The following is a 27,992-nucleotide window of genomic DNA, read 5'->3' as shown; positions in this document are numbered from 1 at the left end:
CAATTGACAGAAAAAGAGGAGAAAGAGCTGGTCTGGCCCTTGCCCTTTTAACTTCCCAGCTGGAGTGCACATGTATGGAGAAATGGCTGGGATACTTAGAAGCCAAAAGCAGCAGCTGGCACGGTATGGGGGTGGGGCAGAAAAGAAAGGAAGGAAAAGAGGAGAAATACAGTTAAGTTATGAAGATGCTGTCTTCTACGGCCACTCCAAAGCTGATGCTCTAGTGGCTCACAGAAACAGAACTTTGATATTCATTAAAACCACCAGCAACACTAATATGGTGAAAGACATATTTGAGTTTAGTCATTAAGAACATGTAAGTCATTCAACAATTAAAATATGAATACTCACAGTCAGCTAGATTCTGTATAGAACAAAAAACATGCTTCTTGCCAGAGTTTAAACAGGAGTGGCAACAGAAAGAAAGCTCCTCGGTAGAGGGTTTTTTTTCATTATTTTACTTTCAAGGATGTGTCATTTGCAAGGGTGTAGTCCCACACAGCTGTGGATCATAACTCACTACAGTACACTATCCTAGAGATGACTGGCTCTTTAACAAGTCCCAAAGAGCTATGGCAAAAGTAGTTTTCAAATGTTACAACTCTCACAATAAAGCACAGTAGAAATAACTTGAGGCACGCGCAACAAAAAAAATTCCTTACTTGAGTCCCATCTCCTGGGCATCAATTTTCTTTCACTCACACCCCCAAATACTTAGGTAAGCACCAACATTTGGGATATTTCTTAATTCTTATTTGGGCTGAAAGGAGAACTGACACTACTGGGCTTACATTAGTCAACTCTTAACCACTTATATCTGTAGGCTGGGGGTGAAAATACGTTCCTATAGGTATTAATTCCTTGTGACTAGCCCAAAGAAAAGATATTCAGTCTGAGAACAGGACAATCAACCTATTTGTCCAATCATTATATCCCACAATTGACTGATACATATAAACAAGTGCTTAGTTCTGTACAAAGACAGATCTTACAAGAGTGCACACTAGAGCACTAGTGTTTAAGTTTTTCTTCATAAAGAATGAAAAAAAGGACATTTCTCACATTGGAGTTGTGTCTGTAGTTCTGTCACACCATCAACATCACCCAAGAACATGCTAATTCTGTGTGAATTCAGTTTCTGCTATTGGAAAAACCACAGGAATACACATTTTACTGTACATACACATGCCCTTATGCAAGCTAAGAGAAACACTGGGATGTGGCCCTTATCAAATCCTACTTAGCAGTATAAGGAGAATTGATCTTAAAGGGTAGAGGGGAAAGAACACAGAAATGACCTGTGTTCCTTGGGAAGGGACTCTGCTTCCTTCCCTGAAGTTGTCAATTCCTCTTGCTCCTTACACTCCACCAACACTTATGGTTCTATCTTTCCTTGAAGATATTTTCCCTACAATGTTCCCTACAGTGATCCCCAAAGAAAATTAATAAATTCTGATTAATGGCAATAACAACAGTAGGCATCAATGCTAAAGTCACCACCATTGATGAGTCCTTGGTCCCCAAATCTGTGTTTCATTTTTCCTTGCAATCTGTATCTTCAGTTAGCTTTCACAAAGATGCAAGCTTTAAAAAAGTTAATTAGAAACAATGAGAAGGAAAAAAGTTACGATCATTGCCTTCATCATGCAGAATCCAGCTCTCAGAAAGTCGTAAAGACATAAGTGCATGAGCAACTCAAGGAAAAAGCCCTTTGAAGGGGAAGATGTATGTGCCCAACTACTATGGTAAGTGAGTAAGTGTGGTAATTCAGGCAAAGTCTCTTGTCTTTTTCCAAAGCAGCTGTTATCCCCTATTACAGTCTAACATTTCCCTACCACAGTTTTTTGGGCCAAGGCTAGGAGAAATAACTTTTAAAAATGTACTCTATTTCCAGGCCCAGGCCTAAGCATTTACCAGCATTTATTCCCTAGACTTCACAGTTCCAGTTACTTGTGGGACTGATTTTGATGAAGCACTTCATTAATATTGAGTGAATAAAAATCACTATTTTGGGGAGGGAAGAACATTCCCAAAGCCGTGGGTCAGAATTTCAAATGGCTTGTCTTCTTTGATGTTTTAAAACTGTGGCCTACAACAAGGAAATTCCATACGTTATAAGAAACTCAGTCTTGATAGAGCTCTTTGATATCAAATAAAATTGTACCTTCAAATTGTTTCTCAGTCATAATTACAGAACTTAGTCAGTATGAACTCTCTTATGTTTAATAAGAGCTGAGCTCCGGCTGAAACTCTTCTCACATTCAGTACATTCATAAGGCTTCTCTCCCGTATGAACTCTTTGATGTGTAATGAGGTTAGAGCTCTGGGTGAAACCTTTTCCACACTGCACACACTCATAAGGCTTCTCTCCTGTGTGGGTTCTCTGGTGTTTAATTAGATCTGACCTTTCACCAAAGCTTCGCCAACACTCATTGCATTCGTAGGGCTTCTCTCCAGTGTGAATTTTCTGGTGTGTGATGAGATGAGAACTCCGGCTGAAGCTTTTCCCACAAGCGTTACATTCATATGGCTTTTCTCCGGTGTGGGTTCTCTGGTGCTGAACCAAGTGAGAGATGCGGCTGAAATTCTCCCCACATTCATTACAGTGGTAAGGCTTTTCTCCCGTGTGGGCTCTGCGATGGCGCACAAGGTCAGAGTTCTGACTGAAATTCTTCCCACACTCATCACACTTGTAGGGCCTCTCTCCTGTGTGGACTCGATAGTGTTTGATGAGATCAGATCTCTCACTGAAGCCTCTCCCACATTCATTACACTCATAAGGCTTCTCACCTGTGTGGGTCCTCTGGTGCTGAGCTAGGTGAGAGCTCCGGCTGAAGCTTTTCCCACACTCCTCACACTCATAGGGTTTCTCCCCACTGTGGGTCCTTTGGTGTTGGATTAGGTGAGATAGTCGGCAGAAACTTTTCCCACACTCGTTACATTTGTGGGGCTTTTCTCCAGTGTGGATTGTCTGATGCTGGATGAGATGAGAGCTTCTTCCAAAACTTTTCCCACACTCATTACAGTCATAGGGTCTCTCTCCAGTGTGTGTTCTTTGATGCTGAATAAGGTGTGAGCTCCGACTGAAGCCCTTTCCACATTCATAACACTTATAGGGTCTGTCTCCAGTGTGGGTTTTCTGATGTCGATTAAGGTCTGAGATCTGACTGAAGGCCTTTCCACATTGAGAACATATATGATATTGAATTCCTGTGTGAATTTCTTTGTGGACAAGCAGATCCGTGACTTGTTGGAGGGGATAGCTTACCCACTCTTCTGCTGTTAAATCTCCCCACTGTCTTTCTGATCTATCCCTGCTTTCAAAGGCCTCTTCACTTTCAGGATTTTCCTCAGTATTCCCAACAGGTCTTTCAGATGAGGTCCCAAATTCTACATCTTCACTAATCTCTTGCTTTGGATTCACTTCATTTTCACTCCTGATCTCAAAATCTGTAATAAAGAGTACATAATAATAATAATAATAATAATAGTAATACTGGTAAACGCACAAAAAATTACCTACCGTGTGCCAGGCACTGTGTTAATAAGTTCTTTACATGAATTACCTTGACTGCCCTGAGAGTCAGGCATTATGATTTCCATTTTATAAACTAGAAATCTAAGATTGAGGAAGTGACTTCCAAAAGGTCATACTCATAGGTACAGAGAACAAACTGACAGCTGTCAGATGGGAAGGGGGTTGGGGGCCTGGGTGAAAAAGGTGAGGGGATTAAATAGTACAAATTGGTAGGTGCAGAAAAGCCTCAGAGATGCGGATTGCAGCATAGGGAATATAATTAATAATGTCAAGATAACTGGGTATGGGGCCAGGTGGGTGCCTGGGCAGCGGAGGGACCACTCTGTAGAGTACATGCTTTTCTGGCCACTTTATTGTACATCTGAAACTTCTGCAGAATAGTACTGAATGTAAACTGTGGTTGAAAACACATATACACACAAAAGGTCATACAGTAGTAAATGGTGGAGCCAGGATTCAAATGCAGGTCTGTCTGACTAAAGGTCACACACTGGCCCTAGCCATTTTGGCTCAGAGGTTACAGCATCAGCCTGTGAACTGAAGGGTCCAGGGTTCAATTCCAGCCAAGGGCATGTATCTCTGTTGCAGGCTCAATCCCCGCACCAAGCATGTGGAAGGCAACCAATCAATATGTCTTTCTCACATTGATGTTTCTCTCTCTCTCCCTTTCACTCTCTCTGAAAAGCAATGGAAAAAGTGTCCTCAGGTGAGAATAAAAAGAAAAAAAGTTCATGCTCTGTATCAATAGTTATTGGTTCTTTATAAAAACTGTATATATTCCTGGTTTTTCAAAAGGAGAAAACCAGAAATAGAGAATATAAGAGACTCTAAATTAGAATCTCTAAGAGCCAGGAGTCTAGATATTTTATGTGCAAATGCATGTATGTATGTGTTCTTAACTGATCAAGCCTTCATCATTACCATTATAAAACATTTACTAAGAACCTACTGGGTTAGCATGGAGAAAAATGCATTTCTATCTATTTATACCAGCTGACAGAAAAAGTGACTGCCAAATGCTACTTTTCAGTGGTCTTTTAGGGAAAATAGAGGTGGGAAGGCTGGAGAAGGCAAAAAAGATGCCTAGCTTAGAACATTCTTGGCACTGACTAAGTACAGTCTTCAAATGAAAATCAAAATATATATCCACTGTGTACAAAAAACACTTTGTACAGACACTGCATTTTCTAAGTTGTGTTTCTTAGTACACTCTTCAGAAAGAGGTCGGTATGCTGGGGAAAAGGGTCCATGGATAAATTAGTTTGGTAGATGATGCATGCAACATCTTCTTAGAAATTCACAATGCCTGATAACACATTAAAGGTTCTAAAGAGTCTTGAGGTAAAAAAGCCTTGTTAACATTATTTAACCCACTCCTAAACTTATTTAGGCAAAAACTTTTGGTGCTTCCATGCTTCTATCCCTAAGTGCTCCTTGGACTCAACCATAGACATGAAAATTCATATTTCTTTAAGATTCTTGTTTCTTATTTTTGTTGGATTGAGTGGAATATATGGGTAACAGGCTGCCATAGATATGGGTAGGTAACTTAATTTCTAGTTGCTTTTCTAAAGGAAGGATCCAAGAAACTTGGGATATCAGAGAAAGCCCAACTTAAAAAGAAAACTCCTCACCCTGGTGAGGTTGTGCAGTAGTTAGAGCACCCTTCAGTGCACTGAAGGGTCTTGGGTTTGATCCTGGTGAGGGCACATACCCAGGTTGTGAGTTCAATCCCCATTGGGGCATGTGCAAGAGGCAACTGATGGATGTTTCTCCTCTCTCTCAAATCAATGAAAAAATTATATATCTTCAGGTGAGGATTTAAAAAAAGAAAAAAGAAAACACCTCATATTTGCCTTTTGTTCTGGAAAAGGCTATAGGAATAAAGATTTCAAAAAAAGGAGTAGTCCTCAATGAGTTGAAGATGACCTAGTGAACCACATATGGTTGCTAGCTTTTGTCGAATCTAAACAGGAGACAAAGTGAGGCTAACGGCTGTTCAGCTCAAGAATATACTGTTGTTCTGGTTTCACACAGACCAAAGGATAGCTGAGGGAAAAGATAGGTTTGCAGATCATCAAAAAATTAGCTTCCTTCACTAATATAATTTGTGATCTCATTTAGTTCAGGATTTTCCTGGGACAACATTTGACATACTCAAAATCTATGATAAACTCTGAAACATCTCTAGACAAGCACCTACTCCAGATAAAGGACCTGAGGCAAAGCTAAGGCACTGAAGCCAAAACAAACATAGAAAGGTGGCTTTTGTTCTCCCATGAATCTGGGTCAGAACCTCATCATTTTCTAGTAAAAGCACCATTTACGGGGACATTTATATCCTAGCAAGCACCATTATGTGAGACCTGTTTGGTCAGTGATCTGTACAAACAGGCTGGAAAATGGCAAATGATTCAGGGCACAAGAAATCTGAATGTTTCCAAAATGTACAGAAACATTCTTCTTTTTAGACTACATGACCCTGCCCCTGGCCAGGTAGCTCAGTTGATTAGAGTGTCATCCAGGTATACCAAGGTTGCAGGTTTGATTCCCGGTCAGGGCACACACAAGAATCCACCAATAAATGCATAAGTAAGTGGAACAACAAATTGATGTTTCTCTCTCCCCCCGCTCTCAATTCAATAAATAAATTTTACAAATAGACAATATGAGCACTGGCTGGTTTGGCTCAGTGGTTAGAGCGTTGGCCCAAAGGTTAGATTCTGGCCAAGGGCATGTACCTTGGTTGCAGGCCCTGGCCCCAGTCCAGGCATGTGCAGGAAGCAACCAATCAATGTGTCTCTCTCACATCGATGTTTCTTTCCCTCTCTCTCCCTTCTACTCTCTCTGAAAAGCAACGGGAAAAATATCCACAAGTGAGGATTAAACATAAATAAATAAATAAAAATAGACAATATGACACTGATGTTCCCACTCAAACATTTGTCTGAGGACTCAACTCAAGCCAATACCCAACTAAATGCTTTCAAAATCAAACAACTAGGTTGTGTTGAAAGAGCTAAGTCATTTTTGACAGTCTCAAAAACGTAGGGTGAAGAATGGTAGAGAATCCTTACTTACCTAGTGAGACAACATTGCCATAATTCTCCTGCATAACATCCCTGTAAAGGTCCCTTTGTGTAGGGTCCAGAGGTCTCCATTCTTCCCTGGTGAGGTACATGGCCATATCTTCAAATGTCACCGGTGCCTGAAATCACACAATGCTTCCTCATTACTTGGTGTCTTGGAGGTTAGAATCAGATTTTCTCCTTGAAGTTACAGACATGGCTAGAATTACGGAGGAGGCAAAAGGTATTAAATCTGATTTGTAGAGTCCAAAGAAGAAATAAACAAGCAAAAAAGAGGTATGGTAAAGAAGAGAGCAATTCACAAGTTAATTGCTCTGGTCCAATGATCAGACATCCCTGCCCCACACCGGAAACTTATCCTCCAGATGTACTTTGCCCAGAACACATCTAGCACCTACATGGTGCCATAACTTTACTCACAATGTTCCTCTTTTCCTGGAATATCTTTCCCAAACTAGAAGAGATCCTATTATTCTTTTTTATTCCAGATGAAGAAAATCTTTAATTGACCAATATTTAAGTGACAAAAGCTTTCAAGAAATAAAAAGAATGTAAGTAGCAAAATAAGTTACGAATGGAAGAGCTGGGCCCTCCTCCTCCGGATATCCTAGTATTCTTTCAGGCCCTGTTCCAGTACCAACTATTCTTCAGTACCCCTCCCCATCCCTCTGCTAGGCTCCACTCCTCCCTCGGACTCCTCAGACAGAATTAATCACCCCCACTCCTTCGTTCCCACATCACAGCACTTTGCTCCTACAGCAAATGGAGCCCTTATCACGTTGTATCAAGGTTAGCCGGATGCATCTGTCTCCCTATAGATTGTGAGCAGGAGGGAGGGCTCGTCTCATCCATCTTTTGTCCCCCCCGGTATTTAAAGACATACAGCAGGTGTTCAATAAATGCTTGTTTGTGGCTAAACTGGTCTGGTACTGGGTCCCTATAGGTACAATACCGACGCGAGCTAATTACTTTTCCCAGGGAATTTCCCACAGGGATTTGCAGAGCACAGAAGCGCCAGGACCAGGTGGGTAAGCAGAGGCAGGGTCGGCGAACCCACCCCCGGCTTACCTGGGACCCAGCCATGAGCAGGGTGGCTGCCATCTCGGGCTCAAGGATTCGCCTCCCAGGAGAGAGAGCAGGAAAAGCAGCTAGCAGACAGCACTAAAGGAGGCGAAAAGCAGGGCGTGAGGCACAGAAAACAGGCCCTGCCCACTCCCCAGGGCTGGAGTTCTGGCCGCCAGGCGGCTGGGGAGGGCCCTGGACCCGGGCAGGGTCACTCTCCTCCTTGACCCTAGAGCGCGACCTGCCCTCTGCGTCTCCGCCACCACGGGGTGGAGGCAATGCGGGAATTTAGTAGGACAGCTCCCAGGCTCCGTCCCTCGCGGGCCCGGCGGGGTCAAGCCGCTGCAGTCTCAGGGAGGAGGCTCTCAGCCCAGCCCACAGAACGCCTCCGCTCTTCCATCACGAGGCTGGGCCTTTTCCGGCAGCTGCCTCAGCCAATCAGCGAGCGAACCTCGAAAAACGGTCTACCAATTAGAAGCCGAACACTAGGCCCGCCCCTTGTAGCATGGCTGGATGCCTCTATCACGCCTGCGCCTGGCCCTGTGGCCTGCCGGGAGTTTGAGTTCCATTCCCGCGTACAAAGGCCAGTCAGGGGCCAAAAGCCAAGGAGGGAAAAGAACAAAAGGGTGGAGAAAGAAGCGCGTCCTCCTAGACAGGGCAGAGTATCTCCCGCTTTCTTCCGTGGGAGGCAACAGCCCAATAAAGCCAGGGAAGTTCTCACGTCCCTAGAAGCTTATCTTGAGTCGGACCTTAATTGCGACGTCTGGCTTAGTTTAGGCGCTGGCCTGTGTTGGGTTCCGCTCGGATTAGCCCTTCTTTGACAGCTGGGGCCTGAGAGGAAAGAGGCAGCTGCCCACTCCCCAGGGAAGACTCAGCGGCCGCGCTGGAACTTTGAGCTCCGCCCATGCACTACATCGCCCAGCAGTGCCTGCGACGTTCGCATCCTGCTACGCGGACTACAACTCCCAAGAGGCCCCGCGCCGCCGGGGAGCTAGCGAGTGCAGTCCGCGATTAGGACAGGCGGTGCCCAAGCTCCGTCTCAATTAACCCTATAGGGGGGAGCCTGACCGCGTCCTTCTAAAGAGGGCGCCCCTTGAGGGGCGGGCTGAATGAGCTGTGCCTAGCAGAGGGGAAGCCAAAACCCTGAGCGAGGGCGGGGGATAGGGCGCGTAAGAAGGAGCGAGCCAGACCCCAGCGCTGGGAAGAACCGACCTTATCATCCTGAGGGCTTGTCTGCTTCGGTTCCTGGCGGCCTCCGGCACCGAAGGGCCTCTGAGGGCCTGAGCCCCCCGGGCCCTCAAGATATTAGCAGTCTGATCCGCTGAAGATAGGAAGCCGAAAACCCGAGCCGAGAACGAACTGACAGACTTACCTCCTGGCCTGCAAATGATCCACTAGATTGCCGGCTCCAAGATCCGAGAGGCCCCAAACAAATTCCAAATACGCAGGCACAGTTCTTTGAGACTTCAGGCGTTTGGAAAGATTCTAGAGATCACTACTGGCCGATTCCGGATATCCCAAACCCGCAGGTAGAGCTCGAATCCGTAGACTTGCAGGCAAAGCCCGGAGATCGTAGGCGGATCCCGAAGACTCACAGATTCCCGAGACCTCAGATTCTCAGGCAGCTCAGAAACCACAGGCTCATAGGCAGATCCCTCTGAGACCACAGCAGCTAGCCAAGAAACACCAGCAGCAGCTAAGCTGCATTCAACTGGATTTCTTCCGAACGGAAGGACTTGCCCCCTTCCCCTTCCCCAGCCAGGATGAGAAAATTAGACAATGGAAGTCCAGCACTAGGAAAAGCAGGCATTCTGCGTGGGGAAGAGCTCTGAGCTCACTGTAGCCTTGGAGAGGGAAGTGATGGAAAAAGAATATAGCAGCTTATTAGGGACTCCCACCCTCTTCAAGTTATAAATATCCCCAGAACCTTGGCTCCCTGCCCAGAAGCCTGTTGTCTCTAACTGTACAGGAGACTTCTCTGCCTGCACTGGGAAAGGGGCTTTTCTTTTGTTTTGCAGATACATCCACCCACTGAGTGACTTGATTTTTATTTTTTTTCCCCCCTCGAACATGACTCCAGGCTATGCTTTTATTAGTGAGTGTCCTGTTCCCAGTGCCCAGTTATTTATGGTTAAATTACTCAAGTGTCTAAAAAGAACTAGGACTCAACCCAGCCATGAGGCAAACTCTCCCACTCCTCACCCCCAACTGTGCGGCTAGGAATTCTTTTAGATATCACAGAATTGTACCATCTTATTCCACCTAAAATTGATATCGGTACCACACACACACAAAAAAATGGAATCACCGTGGGTCACCAGAAGGCAGTTAAGTTAAACAGACCTGGTTTGAAATCAGGCTGTGTATCCTTTGGAAAGTCATTTAATCTCTCTGGGCCGGTTTCCCTTTCTGTAAAATGGGGTAATCACACCTAAGACAGTGGTGAGCACTAAGTGAGATGACTTAAAGTGACCACCCAGATGATAGCTGTTATTAATCCTGCCTTGGGTGGCTGGGAAGACTTTCAGAAAGGCCTGAGGATATTTTCAGTGGCTCAGAAAATCTGGGAAGTCAGAGTGGCTCCATAGCTGTGCGGATCTGCTGGTGACCTTATCCTCACATAATGTTTCTGCTGGAAATCCAGAGGGAACTGGAAGTTGGACCAGTTTGGTGGGTTCAATCAACTTGGTGAATTGAGCCCAGTAGAGCAGAGGTATCTGGAGCTGCCAAGAACCCAGCAAGTTAAGGCCTCTCCCTTAGAAAACCTCTGGGACAGGAGGAGGGAGATCGGTTCATACTTGGGCTGAATAATTGCAGGTTTCTAACTGGGCCTAATGCGAAGTGAGCTGAGCGCCCAAGCCCTTCAGCCCAGCAGGGCTCCCTTTTCACCCCTGCCCTGACAGATTGCTTTGTAAACTTTCTTAGGCTTTTTCTTCCCTCTGCTCCAGCGCTTTAAACCCTTCTTTGTCCTCGGCTGTTTTATTCCTAGGCCTGGCTGGGGGCAGGGCGACTCTCTCAGCCCAGCTTGGCTGCTTGCCTCCTGTGAGTAAGTGCTTTTCTCTTTCTTCACCTGGGACCTCCAGAGGGTGGAGAAGAGGCTGAGAGAACTGGGAAGCACCACTGTGTTTGGTGCCCCTGGGGGTGGGGTGGGGGTGGGGGTGGGGAGTGGAAGACCGAGGAAAGAAAGTGGCTGAGGGGCTTCCTGTTGCACCCTTCAGCTGGACTCTCAGGGCTGGGTCACTGGAGTAGGAGGTGGCTTCCTGCCTCATTGTTCAGGACTTCATTGTTTCTCAGGAATGCTTATAGTGTGTGGGTTTTCAATAACCAATTTGGAAAACTGTATTTGTCCCATCATTCAGCAAACAATGAGCACCTACTGTGTGCAGAGCCAGCAGCACAGCCTATCCCTGGGGAAAGGGGCCAGGAGAACCATTTGTCCAGGGTCTCCAGATGGAGTTACAGGTTATGTCAGATACACTGACCAATTTGATTAAAGACCCTCCTTGTATATCCTTAAGCTTGTTTCTTATTAATAGACCACAGTACTGCCTGGCCAGCGTGGCTCAGCAGTTGAGCGTCGACCTAGGATTCAGGGGACGAAGGTTCGACTTCCGGTCAGGGCACATGCCTGGGTTTTGGGCTCCATTCCCAGTAGGGGCCTTGCAGGATGCAGCCGATCAGTGACTCTCTCATCATTGATGTTTCTATCTCATCTCTCTCCCTCTCCCTTCCTCTCTCTGAAATCAATAAAGACATATTAAAAAAAAATAGACCACAGTGCCTATGGAGCACTGTAAATTATTATGTTTTAATAAATTTATAATTACCTTGTGAGCCGCACAATTACGCTGTAATTTTTTTGTATTAGAAACATTTGTTAAACATTTAAAAATATGCCTCAATATTTGTGATCTTGATTTGCCATCTCTTCCAGAATGGTCAGGATTGGGTATGGCTAGAGGGAAGAGTGTGGGGGTGGAGTGGCAGGGGGAGGAAGCATAGCAGGGACAGTCTTATGTCCCCTTGCCTGCCTGCCTGTTTGTCTTTGCCTTTGGCTGTGGATCAGCAAAAGCCAGTGATGAAGTGCAGATGGGGGGCAGATGGGGGCTGGCCTGGGGTGAGAAGAGCAGATTGACCCTGCAGGAAGGGGGGGGGAGTGGAGAGGATTGGGAAGCTCTTTATGACCTTCATGCATTTCAGGTGTTTTTCTCCTGAGAGAATCGACATTTTCAAAAAAATATGAACAATTGCATTAAAAATGTACAACAAACTTATTTAGTTTGGTTAGCCTACTTAAAGGCATCAAATAGGCCCATACGCACCAAACATGTTTACTGTGTCTATTCTATACCAGACACTGGGCTGGGAGATAGGACACCACCCCCTACAATGACTGCAGGGCTGCTGTGAAGATTAAACGTGAGAGACCCTGGCCAGGTCGCTCAGTCGGTTAGAGCAGGTTTGATCTCAGGCCAGGGCACATACAGGCAGCCGCCAATGAATGCATAAGTAAGTGGAACGACAAATCGATCTCTTTCTCTCCCCCCTTCCTCTCTCTCTAAAGTCAATAATTTTTTTTAAAAGATTAAATGTGAGAATGGCTGCAAAACACATGGGCACAGGCACAGAGGAGGGCCTGGGTACACAGCGGCCATCAGTGTCATGGGGGAAGTAAAATGCGTCATGCGCTGTGAGGTGAAGCCATGTCTCAAAGTGGTATGAATAGGGGCCTGGGTTCAAGTTCAGATTCTGTCTCCTAAAAGCAGATTACTCTCTGAACCTTGGTTTTCTCAATCTGTAAAAAATATATAGTAATGCAATTCATAGAGACAGAAAGTAGAATGGTGCTTGCCAGGGGCTGGGGGAGGGGGAAATGGGGAATTGTTGTTTAATAGGTATAGAGGTTCAGTTTTGCAGGATGGAAAGAGTTCTGGAAATTGCCTGGACAACAATGTGAATGTACTTAACACTACTGAACTGTATGTGCCCTTAAAAATGGTTAAGATAGTAAATTTTATGTATATTTTACAATAAAGAAGTAGTATAATAATAGTAACCTAGCTCATGGGGTCTGAGGGCTGGTTGAGCAATATAAAGGACTCCCCTGTACTCAGAGTAATAACAGCGAATACTTTGTGTCAGGCGTGATTCTAATGAATCCTAAGGAGTCCCCATAACACTCCTTTGAGTTATGTGCTATTACACCATTTTACAGGTGACAAAAGGAGGCATGGAGAAGCTACATATGGTGTCCGAGATACCCAGCTAGCAAATGCTTAAAAACTAATCGATTATCAACAGATACCATCGTACAAAGAAACCATCACTGCCATCCTCATGGTAGACTGCAGTGTGATTATTAGAGTTTCACAGAGCTACTGGAGTTCTGAGGAACCATCTCTCGTGGCCAGAAGACTTCATAGATGTGCAGTACACCTGCGACGAGCCTGGGAGGATGGGGAAGATTTGGACAAGGTTTGGGAGAGAGAATCAGAAGACGCAGTCACATTTGGGAAGGTCCATCAGGTTTTCGAGAACCGGGCAATGTCTCCCTTAGGCTGGAGCACATGGGCAGCAGGGGCAGAAGATAAGCCACCAAGGACGGGCAGAGGGCAGGTGGAGGGGAGCTTTGAAGGCCAAGCCAAGGAGTTTGAATTTTCTTTGCTAGCTGGTGGGAATCCACTGAAGGTGATTAAGGAAGTGATGCTCAGAGCCATGCAGGGAAGATGCAGGGACGGCAGGGAGTGCTTTGGATTGGGAGACGAGTAGAAGGTCTTTGTGTAAGTCCAAGAGAAAAGAAAACCTGAAAGACAATGTTGATAGTGATGGCAATGGACAGAAGGGTTGGACAAGTGAGAGACTCTACAACTGGTAGCTGATAAAGTGAAAGGGGCAGGGGAAAGGGTCAAAGACGGTCCTCAGTAATGAGCTAGTAGTTGACAAAGAGGAAAACAAGCAGAAGATGGGACTTAAGAAAGAGTAGATGTGAGCACAATTTCAGATTAATTGTATTGGGAGGGCCAGGGTAGGGACGTGGGGGAGATATCCAGATAGGCACTTGGTGACTTAAGTCTTGAGCTCAAGAAAACTCAGGGCTAAAATTAGAGATTTGGTCGTCTGGATGAGACTAAGAAAGACTTCTCATTCCATATAGTATTTCAGGTTCCTGTAACCTTTGGAAACATCTTCTAAATTTGTCATGGGATCTTGACTATACTGTCTTCAAGGTCTTTTGGCCATAACATTCCTGCTGAGACCCTCGCTCCTCCATCCCAAGCTCGTTGCCTGTTTCACCTCGCCTGACCTGGTCTTTTTCCTCCTGCGAGGCAGCAATCTCCCCTCCCTCAGGAAGCCCTCCTGGGTTGCCCAAGTTAATGCTAACTCCCTTACAGCTCACACCCTCTTCATTTTTTTTTTTTTTTAATATGTCTTTATTGATTTCAGAGAGAGGAAAGGAGGGGGAGAGAGAGAGAGAGAGAGAGAGAGAAACATCAATGATGAGAGAGTCATTGATTGGCTGCCTAGCCCGCAACCCCGGCATGTGCCCTGACCCAGAATCAAACCGTGATCTCCTAGATCCTAGGTCGATGCTCAACCGCTGAGCCCCGCCTGGCTGGGCCGCCCTTGTCATCTTTGAGATCGGGCTACTGCGGGATGGTCTAACTCCCTGGAGGCAGCTTCTCGTCATCTTTGAGATGGTGAAGATGGGGTTAAATCGTGTGCTTCAATGAACAGCGTGTGCAAAGACTGTAGGACAAGGGGAGCACAGCATGGCCAGTGTGGCTGGAGCACAGAGTGTGGGCCAAGAGCAGTGGGGGGAAATGGAAGGTTTTAAATGGGGGTGGTAGAGTGACAGGCTGTACACGACCAGCTTTGTAATTCTGAAATGTCTATTCTGGCCTGCGCCCTGGAGAGCACGAACCCAAGTGGGTCCGGGGGGATACAAGAAGACCAGTTGGGAGGGTGTAGACGCCTGCTGGTGAACACAGTCTGGGGCCTGTTCAGGCTTTTCTGTGTCCTTAGTGAACGTAGATGTGTCCTGTGGAGATGTGCAGACTGGAGCCGACCTGTTCTTTTGCTGTTTAATCTGACTCATCTCCTCTGTAAACAGCAAGGTTATTGAGGGTGGAGATTCAGTTCTGTATTTTCCCCTAGGTTGTAAATCCCTATGACACCAGGAGCACAGTGAATATTTAGACAGTGACTATTGAAAATCGCTTCAGGGTACCACCTTTAAAAAGCCTGAAAGTAACATTTATTGACATCCTTAAATTAAGAGTACTTGCTATTTTGTTCTACTTTTATTTTCTAGACATTAGATGGAGGATTAGATGATGCAGAAACAAATCTGGGTATCTCAACCCTTATTGCTCAGTGAGGACCAGCAGCATGGGCATCACCTGGGAGGCTGTTGGAAATGAAAAATCTCAGGTCCCACCCCAGACAGGATCCCCAGGGGATTCCCACTCAGATTAAAGCTTAAGGGGCTCCTGGGTGTCTGAGCAACATCCCTCCACACTTCTGTGGGTAATATTCGTACCTCGGGCATGTATCACATCCTGCCTGGTATGGAAGCCTGTGCCTGTGATTTCTTTCCAGGCTGGGAATTCCTGGAAGGTACACGCCAAGCACTGTGTATGGCCCTGGATCTCTCATTGCATCAGGCACAATGACAGGAGGGAGACCTGGGTTTCCGTCCTGGTTCTGCCACTTACAGGCTGTGTGCTGTACCTTCTGTGAGAGGATTCTCAAGCCTTCCAAAGGACCCACCCCGAATCTGACTTGAAAAATGGAAGATGGTGGCAGATTTCTGTACACAGTTTACTCACAGGCTTCATCTAGGAGGAGGCACTTGGCGGGTAGGAGGGAGGTGACACCAAGTCCGAGTGGATGATGCCCGGGGCATATGAAGAACCTGGGCTGATGTTACTCTGAATAGCTGCCCTAAGGGTGCATCGAGGCAGATGGAGACCCAGCGGCCTCTGCACAGTCACCCTATGAGACAGGCGCTAGTGCCACTCCTTTTACAGGTAAGGAAACAGCTCAGAGAGGGTAAGTGACGTGCTCTGGCTCCCAAGAGTTCACAGGCTCTTGCATGCTAGCCATTTTAGGAAACAAAGAGCCCAGGAGGCTCAGGCTGGGGCTGCCAGAGGCCAGGGACAATCAGGGACTAAGACTCAGGACAGGCCCACCAGACCTGCTCCCAAGGCTTTTCCAGAAGATTCCAGTTTTGCCTAAAGTTCCTATCAGCTTAAAAAGCAAGCCGATGTCATCATGGGAGAAGCATGACAAGGACTCTCCCTGCAGACATCCTATGAAGCTTGGGCCACAGATGGAGCTGTGAGGACCTCATGGCCAGGGCCCTGGCAGCTTCCGAGACTCAGCACCTTCCGGGGACCATGGAACTGCGGGGCCACCACCATACCCTTCAGGCAAAAAGACTCAGTTCAAGATAATCTGTTCCCTGGCTCAAAGGCCCCCAAAGGCAGCTATGAACAGGGAAGAGAGTTTGGGAAAAGATGCGGAGTAGGGAAGAAATCTTTCTACGTGGTGTGGAAGTCATATATGCCTGAGCCAAATTGTGCGCCAAGTATCCTGCGTGTGTGACTCTGGGTGGGGTGGGGTGGGGTAAGATTTGCAACAGTCTGTTATTTTTCAGTCCAGAAAAGGCTGAGAGGTTCGGATGTGGGGGAAGGGACTCAAAGCAAAGGTCTGCCACCTACTGTCAAAGATTTAACACCCGAGTCTCTGAGTTTCTACGAGGTTTGTCAACACAGACTCTTAGCACCGTAGCCCACTTAGGCTCCCTCAGTTAGCCAGTCGTTATTACCAACTGGTGATTAATTTGCAAAAGGATTCTCCCTCTGACCCCTATACCCCAGTCAGAGTTCGGCACTTTTCTTCAGTTGAATTTTTATTTTTTTCTCCAGTTACGGTGGCTTAGTGCTTTCTCTTTGTTCTTCCTCAATTTGTTCACTGAAATCCTGGCTGGCAGTTATATCAGCAGAACTACAAAACCAAAAAGGCAACAGAATTTTAGTGCTGTCCCTGTGTCACCCGAGGAGACTAGGGGCAGGGGGAGGGGACATGGAAAAGAAGGGTCTGGAGCCACATGGAGCAGAGTCCAAATCCCAGCTCTGTCATTGTTAGCTGTGTGACTTTGAACGAATCACTCATCTGTAAAATGGGATCATAATGTCAGCCAATGTGAGGATACTGGGTAATAAATGAATGGAAATTTGATGCCAGACATCCGGTGTGCTCTTAGCTCATGGTCAGAATATCATGATTATCACTAATCACTTGATTAGACTTTAGGCCTTCCACATGGCAGGGGACATACCCGAAAAAGTGGTCAGAGGCCATGTAGCTGCCACCTCTAAGGGAGGAGGAGCTGGGTTTGCAGCAGGCAGAATGTCCTTTCCCCCACAGTAACAATGACAAGAGCTATCTTTTATTGAGCACTTACTTATTGGGGGCTAGGAGGTATTAACACGTATTAACTCGCTCATCCTCACACCCTAGGAGGCAGGCACTGTCACTCCCATTTTCACAGGTAAAGAAGCATCTCGGAGAGGTTAAGTGACCTGCCTAAGCTCTCGTAATACTAGTGGGCGACAAACTCGGAATAACGAGAATGGTGGTTCCTAGGCACCAGGAACATACGTGCCCAGGGCTTTTTTGGAGGGTTGTACAGGCTGCTCACTGCACGAGAGAGCCTGGCAGAAGGGGCGAGCTGAGGCTCAAATTCAGCCTCTGCTCTGTTTGCCAAGCTCTGTACCCTGGCGCAAGGCTGTGTCTACTCGGGGGCAGGGACGCCATTTCCTAATTTGACAAAGATACCATATGAGCCATCGGAAGCCCTATTAATGCTTCATGTGAATCACCTCTCCTAATTCCCACAGCAGGTCTGTGGGCTAGATAGTAATATCCCCATTTTATAGAGGAGGAAATCCAGGCCTGGAGAGTTCAGGTCAGTTCGCTAAGTCATTTTGTGAGCGATAAAATGAGGATTTGAACTTGATGCCGAAGCCCATACTCGAAACCACGAGGCTGCTGTCCTGGCCCGATCCTTAAGTGCTCAACAGATGAATGAAGGGAAAAGACACAATCGTCTGCCTTTCACATTTAAAACTAGGGCAGATCTAACGAGGCCCCAGGGCTATCGAGGCCCCCAGTCAAGTCTAGAAACTCCATCGATCAGGAACTTGGAACACTGCCTTTCGTGCTCCAGACTGTGTGACCTTAAGCCTGGCCGCACTTCGGAAGCTCAGTTTCCTCGTCAGAAAGCGAGAGCAGTAGCATAAAGGAACATTTCTCTAGCTGTTTGCAAAGTGTGCGTGCGTACATAATCCCCTTCGCGTCAGTCACTGGGGAAAGGCATCGACGCTCTTGCTCAGGGAGGGAGTGCGACACTCAGGGTCACCCAGCGAGTGGGGCAGAGCAGAGACCCGAAACCAGGGCTGCTGACTCCTGGCCCCACGCTCAGCCCGGGGCTCCTTGCAAAGAACTTGTGGAGAAGCCGCAGCCTGCCTGGTGGCCCGGATGTCACACGGTGCACGTGCAAGTCCTGTGGGACTGGAAATTGGCCTTAACCACATGCCTGAGCTCCTTCAGAAGACATGGCAGGAAGGAGCACTCTGGACGAGTCTCTGCTTGGCTCCCATGTCTGGAAAGAAAACCTCTGCGTTCGCAGGAGCTGCGGCAGCCCGGGTGACAGCCTTGGGTAATGTAAGCTTTTCCAGAGCTGCCTTGGGAAGGGAGGGTGGCCTGGGAGCACTTGAGGGCGAGGCCCCTCTGCCGGGCTCAGCCTTCCTCTTCGGCGGCTGAGGCCAGGTTCAAAGGAAATAACATCTGTGAAAGCGCTTTGTAGAGAGGTGTGGTCCAAGTGCAGTGCATTGTTTTTCCTCTGTGGATCTGGGGGATGGGGTGGGAGTGACTGATTCCCTCTGTGCTCAAATGACAGACTTTCCCAAACTCTGACAAAATGGGGGCCGCTGCTCCCATCCCAGCCGGGAGCCTTCCAAACAAAAACATGCATGCACACTCTCCCTGCCTCACCACCACCAACCCGCCACGATCTCCAGCTCTGCTGGCCCACTCTGCACAGGCTGGGAAGCCCTCTGGTGCACGAGACCCCTTCTTGGCTGTGGGCACACTGCTCCTTATGTGGGGCAGCACCTGTGGATGACGGGGCGGGGGTAAGGGAGAAAGATACAGACCTTCCAGCGATTGCCACACTCATTGCATAAGACGAAGGTAGTCATGGGCTCATCAGCACTGCGTGTCTGCACCTGAGACAGAAAGACCACTCAGGAAGTCACTCCCCCTGCTCTAGGACCTCCCATAGCTCCCACTGTCTGCAGGAGGAGGTCCAAATCCCAAGAGCTTAGCACGGCTTTTCCCACCCCACGCTGGGAATTCCCTTATCGCTGAGAACCCTGTCATGTATACCTTCTCCTCTTGCAGGCCCATCAGCTCACTTCCAGCATCTCACGGCTCAGCCTGGCCTTTGCACTTTCACTCTTGTTGATCTTTCTGAACTGATCTTTCTTTTCTTGCCTCAAGACTCATCTCCTACACCAAGTATTCCCTGACTCACCTCTGAACATGCCCTGTTGGGTGAGCTGGAAGCACCTCTAGAGATCACTTAGTTCATTCTTTATTTTACAGGTGGAAGAACAGAGGCCCGGAGAGGAAAAGAGATTTGAGGATCACTGGGACTATTTAATGTTATGTTTTCTAGTTTCTCATCCCCTTACCCAAACCATTCAGGGGCAGGAACCGGGTTTTCCACAGCAAATCCCGGGCATTTCCAGATCTAACAGTCGCTGTTTTGATTTTCTATAGATGGCCATGACATACAGCGCGTTGTCCCTTTGCTGACACTCAGCTGTGAATGATGTCAGCTGGGAGTCTATGGGGTGGGAGGTAGTCCCGGGCTCATGAGGGAGCCCAGCAGTCGACCAGGAGGACACAGCTTGGTGCAGCCTTATCACTGGAGAGCAATGACAACTGGAGGAAGGATAACACTGGGGTCCCTCTGTGAGACAAACCTCGCTAGTGGGTGGTTACTTCCAGTGGGAGGAGAGGCACACAAAGCACACCTTCCACATGGAAAGTGCTTGGAGGAGCAGGAGCTTGCACAAGCATCTTAGAATTTATTCCTGAACTGGGATTCTCTGAGGATGCTTCCTGAATCGCAAGGCTGACTATTGTGGCTGCAGCCACAGACCCCCACAAGCAAGGTGCTCTTGATAAACCTTGCTTTCAGAGCAGACGGGAGAATGAACAGAGTTCCAGGATGACTAGGTACCAATCAGAATCCAAGAACATTGGTGCCCCAAGGGCATAGTATGTGCCACCCAGAAACAGGAGGTGGTTCTCTGGTTTAAAGTCTTCCAGAAAGGGGCCTGCATAGCCTCGTGTGGCTCCCCAGACAGGGGCAATGGTCTTCACCCTTAGGACTCGGGGTAAACCCCTTAGGCTTTACACGCCAAGGTGGCTGGGAGGCAGGCAGGAAGGTCCAGATCTAGATTTATTACTACCTCTGCCACTGACTATCTTTGCCATCCTGGACAAAGCTGCAAAGTTAGTCCCCTGTCTGGGCCTCAGTTTCCCTGTGTGTGAAGTAAGAGAGCTGAGTTTTATATTGCCACGTTCCCTTCCAACCATTTGTGACTCTACAGTTCTGTGCTCCGTGTCTGGTTCCTCTCAGTCCTGCTGCAGGCCCAGCCAGAACATGCCGGCCCAGCCTCACAGACACAAATCTGGGCGATTGTGCATGCAGAAGATTTTCTAGAAGCCACGGGCACATATTGGTGTATCAAGATGTGCCCTTTTCTCTGCAGCCTGGAGTTTTAACCCTGTCCCCCTCTGGCTCTTCCCTGAGCTCTCTCTGGTTCTCCATCTCTCTGCCCCTATAGCTTCCTCCACCAGGGGCCCCTCCCCTCTTCACCTTACCTGGTTATAGGTACAATTCTTCTTCTTGCATTTCTTGCACTGGAAGAGGCCAGTGGTGGTGCCGCCCGTTTTGGCCATCTGGTGCTCACGGATAGCCTCCTGGGTCATGGCGTTCCTCAATTCCCGAAGCTCGTCACTGGCCATTTCCTGGAGAGAAACAAGTCTGCCCTTCACAGGGGGCCTTCCCATTCATTCATTCAAAATCTACTGGACGCCAATTTAGTGGATGCCTTTAACTGCATTGGTATGCTGGTAAAACAGTTTTGACTGTAGGGGTGGTTGATTTGTAGTATTTACCAATTTCCATGGTGTAAATATTTCCATCATGGCCAATTTCAAGCTACTAATGTGATATAACTGAATACAAAGTTGGGAATAGCTACATGTAACCATCTCTCTTGAGCTGGTAGGAGCTGGTTTCAGTCTACTGCTGCCTCTAAGCCCTCAGGATTCAGATAAGATTTGGTTCCTGTCCCCGAGGTAATGCTAATCTGGTGTAGGAGCCAAGCATTTACACAAGATAAGGTGACAGCCTATGAAGTACTAAAACAAAGGCATACAAAGTTCAGGGAAAGCCCCCCTCCAGTGTGGGGCTCCTCACTACTTAGGGGCAGGAAAGGCTCATTGAAGAAGCTGACATTTGAACTGGACTTCAGGGCACATTCTAGGCACAGAGAGTAGTCCATGCAAAAGATCAGAGGACAAGAAAAACATGTTTGGGGAAGGGTAACTGGAGTGGGGCTCAGGGTGAGGAGTGAGGGAGGCATGGCTGGGGGTCAGACTGTGGAAAGATGGCCTTACGTGCTACCTGAGAAATAAAAACAGAACAAAAAATCTATCCACTCACCCACCAACCCATTTATCTATCTCTGCCCTGACTCATTTAGAAGGCGGCAGCACCAGAGACACACGTAGTAAGTGTGGTGATATAGAAAATAAGCTAGAGCCCGGGCGGGCGTGGCTCAGTGGTTGAGTGTCGATCCTAGGCGATCGGGGTTCGATTCCCAGTCAGGGCACATGCCCGGGTTGCGGGCTGCAGCTGATCAATGACTCTCTCATCATTGATGTTTCTACCTCTCTCTCCCTCTCCTTTCCTCTCTCTGAAATCAATAAAGATATATTTTTAAAAAAAAGAAGAAAAAAAAGAAAATAAGCTAGAAAAGTGAGGGAGATTAAGGTAGAGAGACACTCCTCACACTGTACACACTGCTAGGGAAGGGCCCAAATATGAATTTGATAAATATTTGTTGAGCACTTATGATGCACCAGGCACTGGTCTCAATGCCGGGTGAACAGTGAGCAGAGAAAATCCCTCTCCGAGCTCAGCTCTAATGGGTATCTCGGAACCCACTCCATTCTTTGATATGTCTTGGTAGAGAGGAAAAGAGAGGAGGAATGAGGGAATCAAGTGGGCAAGGAAAGACACAAAAAGGGAGTTAGGGGACGCAGAGAGCGATGTCCACCTACATGGGCACCCACTGTCCCAGACCTTCCCTGACAGCAGCCCCTGTCCTCTGAGCCTCACGCAGCAAGCAGCCCAACACCAAGCTGTTATTTTTCCTATTGGAGCAAAAATGGTCCTAAAAGATGACCCCAGGAAGAAAACCTCCTTGACACCCATGTTGACTAGGTTGCTGGCAGGAGCGGTCCTTGGCGGCTGGCCCTGGCAGTCCCTTGTCAAGGGCCTGCTGGATTCCTGGCCTGCTCCCCTCGGCCTGGCCAGCCTCTTCCTGGGCCCGGATTGATCATCCGATTCGCTTGCCCTGTTCTAGCGATCAGTCCTTGGGTGGGGCCCGACTTCATCCACATGTCTGTCTTGGCCAGTTGCTTTGCTGGGACTTCTGGGGCCTGTCTCTGTCCTAATCCAGACACTCAGCTCTGTTCTGACCTCTGGCTTCTGGGAACTTGCTGGGTTTGGCTCAAACCTGTGCCAAGTCTTGCTTCTGGTTCCCCTGGGCTTGGTTTCCCAACATGGTTCTGGAATTGCCTGTAAGACAGTCTCTCAATAGCATTCCCACAGCACACACATAAAGGGAAGCAGAGGGACCCCAGAGCCCCGCAGTGAGGGACAGAGAGAAATAAACACAAGGCTGGCTTTCCATAAAGGTCACAGCTTCACCTTGCAGGGAGGGAGCATACGCTGTAAAGCCAAGCTGCAATGTGTAACTCTGGGCACACACTGCTATTTGCCTAAAAAGATCAGATATTTTAAATTAGGCAGAAAGATAACCCTGATCCACCTGTGCCAAGTTCCCTGTTTTATCCAAAAGCCAAGGATATTATCCCTTTTATTTTGGGTAGTTGAGGAAGTCAGTGAACACTCTCTTCAGAAAAACATACAATACACACACACACACACACCACACTTACATACACCACACATACATAGGCTAAACACACACACCACACACACAGAGGCCCACTCTCACCAACAGTTTCAGAGGATTCCCAGACGCCCTGAGGGCACACCCAGCCTCCAGATGTCGGGCATTTCCCTTCCCCTTCTCCGGGCCACTTCCCTTTCCCAGTGCTTAGTGGCGCCATCTCCAGATGCTTGCGGGGAATCCCTCCGTCAGCTCTGGCAGCAAAGAGCCCTCATGCCTGAGGGCATGCACAAGGTCTCCCCAAGATGTAGACTCTGAAGTAAACAGCTCTGGGTTCACACCCTCCATCTGTCACTTATGAGTTGTGTGTGGCCTCAGTTTTCTCATCCACAGAACGGGGATAACATTTCCTCTTTCATCGCATTGTGCTGAGGGTTACATGAAATGGTTGGTGAATGGGCCTATCATTTACTGATTCTGGGGAGGGCTTTTCATATGTTAACCTTCTCAACTCATTTAATGCTTAGGAGATAGGTATTATTGTTGTTCCCATTTTACACATAGGAAAACTGAGGCCCAGAGAGGTTGAGTGGCTTGTCTAAGATTGCACAGCTAAGTGGCAGAGACCGAATTCAAACTCAGGCAGTTTGGCACAGCCCCCCCCCCCCCCCCCCCCGTTTGTAACTTCCTCGAACAGGCTTGACCCCTTTTCCTTCCCTTACTGACCCTCTCAAGCTGGAGGAAGTCTTCCTTCATATAAGTTCCCACGGTGGCTCTATTATGGCACTTATCACCTGTCTTATGCATACTTGTAAAATATACATACTTGTAAGTACATCAGTCTCCCCACCTTGGCCTGTGCTCCATGGAGGCAGAGACTCCTGACCTGGCTGGGGCCCAGAGCTGGGTAATGGGCTATGGGACTGAACAAGGCAGGAGCGGGAGGCAGGGAACAGAGCAGTGAAGAGGGGGTGGTCTGAGAGCCGACAGCTTGCCTCCTGGTTTGAGTATTTTCTAGCTGTGTGATAGAGCCTCTGAGCCTCAGTCTCCTCATCTGTAAAATGAGTATAATAAACGTTCCCACCTCAGTTGGTGTGAAGACAGAACTGGCCAGTGTGTCTCAAGTGCTCAGCACAGTCCTAATATGTATTAGGCGAGTTCACTATCCTGATGGCCCAGAGCCTTCAGAGACAGCGAGTCCAAGATGGTCTGACTGTGAGCCCCCTGGCTCATCCTCACGGAGTCACAAGCCACCGCCTCTCAGACCTGGACAGGGCTGGAGGGGCCTGGCCTCCCAGCCCACCGTGCAGAGGCCCCCGCCCTCACCTCTGCTGTCATCCTGGCTATGAGGCTGGTGGAGATGGCCCCACTGAGCACGTTCCGCCGCAGGCCAGGGTTCCTGGGGTCCTTGAGGTTGCTGATCCGGCTGCGCACGCGATTCCGGTACTTCATATCTGTGCCCTTGAGCTCCTGGTAGATATGTGACATGGTCAAGGGCCAGCCAGCCACTCGAGGAGGGGCCCAGGAGGATGGGGAGCCTCCCTGAAGCCTGAGGAGACCCAGGGCTGACTCTTCCTCAACTTGGACTTGTACAGGGGTCGGGCACTTCTGTGGCACTTGAGGGGATTTCAGTTGGGCATACGGGGTTAGCCACGGATCAGGGACAGGAACAGCCTCCGTGGTGAGGTCAGGTCATAGCAAGCTCTGTGGTGTCCGAGGCGCCAGGAATGGGCACCCAGGGTTAGGCTGAGCCTTCTGTATGACCTCGGGTGAGTCACCTGACCTCTTCGTGCCTCAGTTTCCTTGTTTATAAATACAGGGCTGTTGTGAGGATTCTGTGAGCTAAGCTGCATAATGAACTAGTGTGGTGTCTGGGACATAGCAAGAGCTCAGCATTTAGGGGCTAAGATGAAAAGGTGAAGATCACCTCTAGCTACCTAGGGGCTGTGAGTCCAGCTGGCAGAGAAAAACAAGACTGGGAGCCACATGTTTAAGGCTCTAAGAAGTATTGCAATGAAGACATTGCTGCCCTGGCTGCTGGGCCCCGTGGTTAGAGCATTGGCCCTCCCACCAAAGGATCTCAGGTTCGATTCCCGGCCAAGGGCATGTTCGGGAGACAACCAATCCAGAGACGCATCGATGTTTCTCCCTCCCTCCCTTTCTCCCTCCTTCCCTTCCTCTCTCTCTAAAAATCAATGGGAAGAACATTCTCCAGTGAGGATTAAAAAGAAAGAAATGGCTGAGCTCTGTTCAGCCTGGTGCCCCAGTTCTGCAGTGAGAGTCCCCTTTCTCTAGTAACCCTATTACCGTCCCCGGCACCTACTTCGGGACTGGCTGGTCAGAGTTAGGTGTCTCATTAGTAGGTGAGGAAGCTGAGGCTTAGGAGGGGTGCAGGCCCTCGCTCAAGGTCACGGCAAATTCCCGGCAGAGACAGGGCTGGGAGCCAGAGCCCCCCCCCCAATGCTCTCCGCTCAGGAAGCTGCCCCTGGCTGCGGCCCACAGTGACGTCTGTCCCTGCAGATGCTGCATCCCCGACGGGCCCCCTCTGCAGGAGCCCCGGGGACAGCATTTGTTCATCTCCTAAGAGCAAGATGCAGCCCTTGCTGGGAAAAGCCCCAGAGGAGGGGGAGGCTGCGGGCAACGCGGAGAAAGGGAAACAGCTGACTTGCTAGAAGCTGTGGGAAGGGCGGTGGTATAATTTGTTTTTGTTGTTTGTACAATAAAAAAATGTAAAAAGGAAGAATATGCCATAATGCATCTGAAAGCCAAACCACTTGCTTAAAAACCCGTGCTTGGGGTCCCCGGAGGCACCTGCTCACGTGGGGACAGGAGGGCCGGCTCTGTCCCGAGGCCGCAGGGGAAGAGCAGGCGGAGCAGGCCCTGGGTGCCAAGGGCCCCTCAAAGGACACACGCACGCCCCACGGCTGCCAGCCAGTCAGGGCCGCCCTGAAGAGCACAGAGCTGTCGGCCGACAGACACGCAGGCCTCGGCCCGACCTCCCACCCCCAGGAACAGAGCCCAAGGGGCGGCGCAGCTCGGACTCCCCCCTTCAGTGGGGGCAGGAGGCACAGAGAGGCCGCGAGTGGGACGAGGCCCTGGACCACGCGCCTTTGCTTCAAATGGGCTTGAAGGTGGAAGGGACCTGCTTGGAGGGACAGCTGCTCGGGGGAAGACAAAGAGGAAGCCCGGGCTCTGTGTTTGGAATTCGTTAGACATTATGAACCTGTACGTGGTGAGATGCTGGACAGCTCAAGACGTGCTGTTAACAACGGGGTGATGATGCAGACGAACCCCCAGATGTGCTGGAGTGTATTAGAGCGGCCTCAGGCAGCAGCTCGCCCCAACCCCAGCTGAGCTCCCCAGGTAAAGCCCAAGAGGTCACAAAAGGGTCACCTCAGTGTGACACCAGACGCCCTCTCCCCTGGGTGTTCTGTCCCCCTCCCTCCACTGCTCCCTGACATGCAAAGCTTTGCCTCCAGTAAAAGAAACTCCAGCATTCACTCAATGGGGCACAGCGCTGAGGGATTTTTGCCTCCAGGACAAATCTTTTGGGGCCCATATCATGCAGGTGGTCACCTCCTCTGCCCACACCAGGCCCCTTTCAGAGAGTGAGAAAATGGGGCATATGGAGAGAGCTCAGGACGTGGAATCCAATGACCAAGGTTTTTAGTCTAGCTCTGCCACCAGTAGTTCCTAAGCCTCAGTTTTCTCATCTGTGAAATGGGAACAACAGCCCCTGCCTCACAGAGATTGTTGTGAGAATTAACAGAGGTAGGAAGTGTCAGTTGCCCATCACAGTGCTTGGTACATATCGGGCAATAAAAAAATGGGAGCTGTTATCTTCAGAGGTTGGAAGAAGGGGGAAGGCTGGGCATGAGAAATGATGTCCTCACTGTCTACTCAACTACTTGACGTCGCAAACTAGATATGTTATGACACAGTCCGTCTGGCACAGTGGTTGGGTCTTCAGCCTCGGGAATCCCATTTCCTGGGTTCCAATCCCAGCTATGCCACTACTATTTGCTGTGTGAGCTTTGGCAAGTGACTTAATCTCTCTGAGCCTCAGTTACGTCGCCTGTGAAACGGGATTAATGAGGAAACCTACCTTGTGGGTTGTTCTCAACACTGAATGAGGTACTGTTCATAAAGAGCCTAGCACGAGGCCGGCAGGTACAAGACTTAATAAATGTTAGCTAGAATGAAGAACTCTGGTTCAGGGGCAGAGCAGGGAGCTGTCCCTGGAGCCCTTTTCCTCCCTGCTCACTGTCCTGGGTCCCTTGCACTTGGGAGACCTGCTGCTGGACAGTCCAGGCACCAACAGCCTTGGCAAAGCTCAAGGATATGATCTTCAATTTCTGATGCCATCTTGTCACAGTTGACTCCATAGTCCTTGTAATCATCTAAAAGAGATTGGGAAACACAGGCATCAGCCAGACATGACCTTGGCAGTGAGGCTTGCTGGTACCGGGGGCTGTACAGTGTCCTGTTCCCCCATGGCCCTGAGAAAGACCACATCTCATCTGCCCTTGGGAAGCCCTTCCCTCCCCCATCCCTGGCCCAGGGCCTCTCACCATCCGCCTTCAGGGCTGCAGAGAGCATCTCTACACACTTGTCCCGGACAGAGTCCCCTGTGAGATAGCAGGGTGCCAGGAGGCAGACGGAGGGGGCAAAGGTGGGGCTCGAGGGGCTGCTGGGTGTTCTGGGGGAGGTCTCCGCTTTCGATTTGCTGCTGTTTGATCTGAGGATGACAATCAGTAATTGACATTCTGACATCAAGCAAACAAAGCAGTTAATGAGCAATGATCTCCTTTAAACTCCTAACAACCCCACGAGGTTGCTACCATTCTTATCTCCAGTTTAGAGTTGTATTTTAAAGTGCATTTTGGAGACAGATGCATTCAAAGATGCATTTTAAATAATGTTACTGAGGTCACATACCTGGAAATCCATAGAACCAGAATCCCAAGCAGTTGAACTCGGGTACCCAGGCTCTTAACCCATCACTGTGCTCTACTG

At 48.7% G+C, this 27,992-nt stretch overlaps 2 protein-coding genes across 3 annotated transcripts in view; both read right to left on the bottom strand.

The window, feature by feature from the left end:
• Positions 1 to 278: 278 nt before the first annotated feature.
• ZNF436 (zinc finger protein 436) lies at positions 279 to 9,660 on the bottom strand. 2 transcript variants are annotated; one of them, XM_016214614.2, is made up of 4 exons: positions 9,062 to 9,660; positions 7,696 to 7,788; positions 6,620 to 6,746; positions 279 to 3,450 (listed from the first exon to the last, which is right to left on the bottom strand). In XM_016214614.2, exons 2-4 carry the CDS (start codon positions 7,726 to 7,728, stop codon positions 2,198 to 2,200), a joined length of 1,413 nt encoding a protein of 470 aa, XP_016070100.1. In that variant the 5' UTR covers positions 7,729 to 7,788; positions 9,062 to 9,660; the 3' UTR covers positions 279 to 2,197. The 2 variants fall into 2 exon arrangements, with proteins under 2 accessions (XP_016070100.1, XP_016070102.1); XM_016214616.2 differs by lacking the exon at positions 7,696 to 7,788 and having other exon boundaries at positions 9,062 to 9,659.
• A 5,588-nt stretch (positions 9,661 to 15,248) lies between these two features.
• TCEA3 (transcription elongation factor A3) overlaps positions 15,249 to 27,992 on the bottom strand; it is a 30,964-nt gene continuing 18,220 nt past the window's right edge. Inside the window, exons 6-11 of the mRNA XM_087820163.1 lie at positions 27,548 to 27,714; positions 27,321 to 27,376; positions 24,303 to 24,458; positions 20,653 to 20,799; positions 18,912 to 18,983; positions 15,249 to 16,698 (exon numbers count right to left, since the gene is read on the bottom strand). Of these exons, the coding sequence (XP_087676289.1) occupies positions 16,690 to 16,698; positions 18,912 to 18,983; positions 20,653 to 20,799; positions 24,303 to 24,458; positions 27,321 to 27,376; positions 27,548 to 27,714 (607 nt within the window). The 3' untranslated portion in view covers positions 15,249 to 16,689. The remainder of the gene's footprint in view (positions 16,699 to 18,911; positions 18,984 to 20,652; positions 20,800 to 24,302; positions 24,459 to 27,320; positions 27,377 to 27,547; positions 27,715 to 27,992) is intronic.

Source organism: Miniopterus natalensis, chromosome 9 (assembly GCF_054644295.1).
Source record: "Miniopterus natalensis isolate mMinNat1 chromosome 9, mMinNat1.hap1, whole genome shotgun sequence".
In the NCBI taxonomy this organism is placed as follows: Eukaryota; Metazoa; Chordata; class Mammalia; order Chiroptera; family Miniopteridae; genus Miniopterus; species Miniopterus natalensis.
The sequence above is the reverse complement of the archived record's forward strand: the minus strand, read 5'-3'. Positions and strand labels throughout refer to the sequence as shown.

Bases quoted from the DNA above. Each gene is read 5' to 3' on its own strand.
- ZNF436 (XM_016214614.2), bottom strand. From the start codon at position 7,728: ATGGCAGCCACCCTGCTCATGGCTGGGTCCCAG. The intron at 6,747-7,695 runs GTAAGCCGGGGG...GTGTGATTTCAG, and splicing joins TGCTCATGGCTGGGTCCCAG to GCACCGGTGACATTTGAAGA. The intron at 3,451-6,619 runs GTAAGTAAGGAT...TCTTTATTACAG, and splicing joins TGGCAATGTTGTCTCACTAG to ATTTTGAGATCAGGAGTGAA.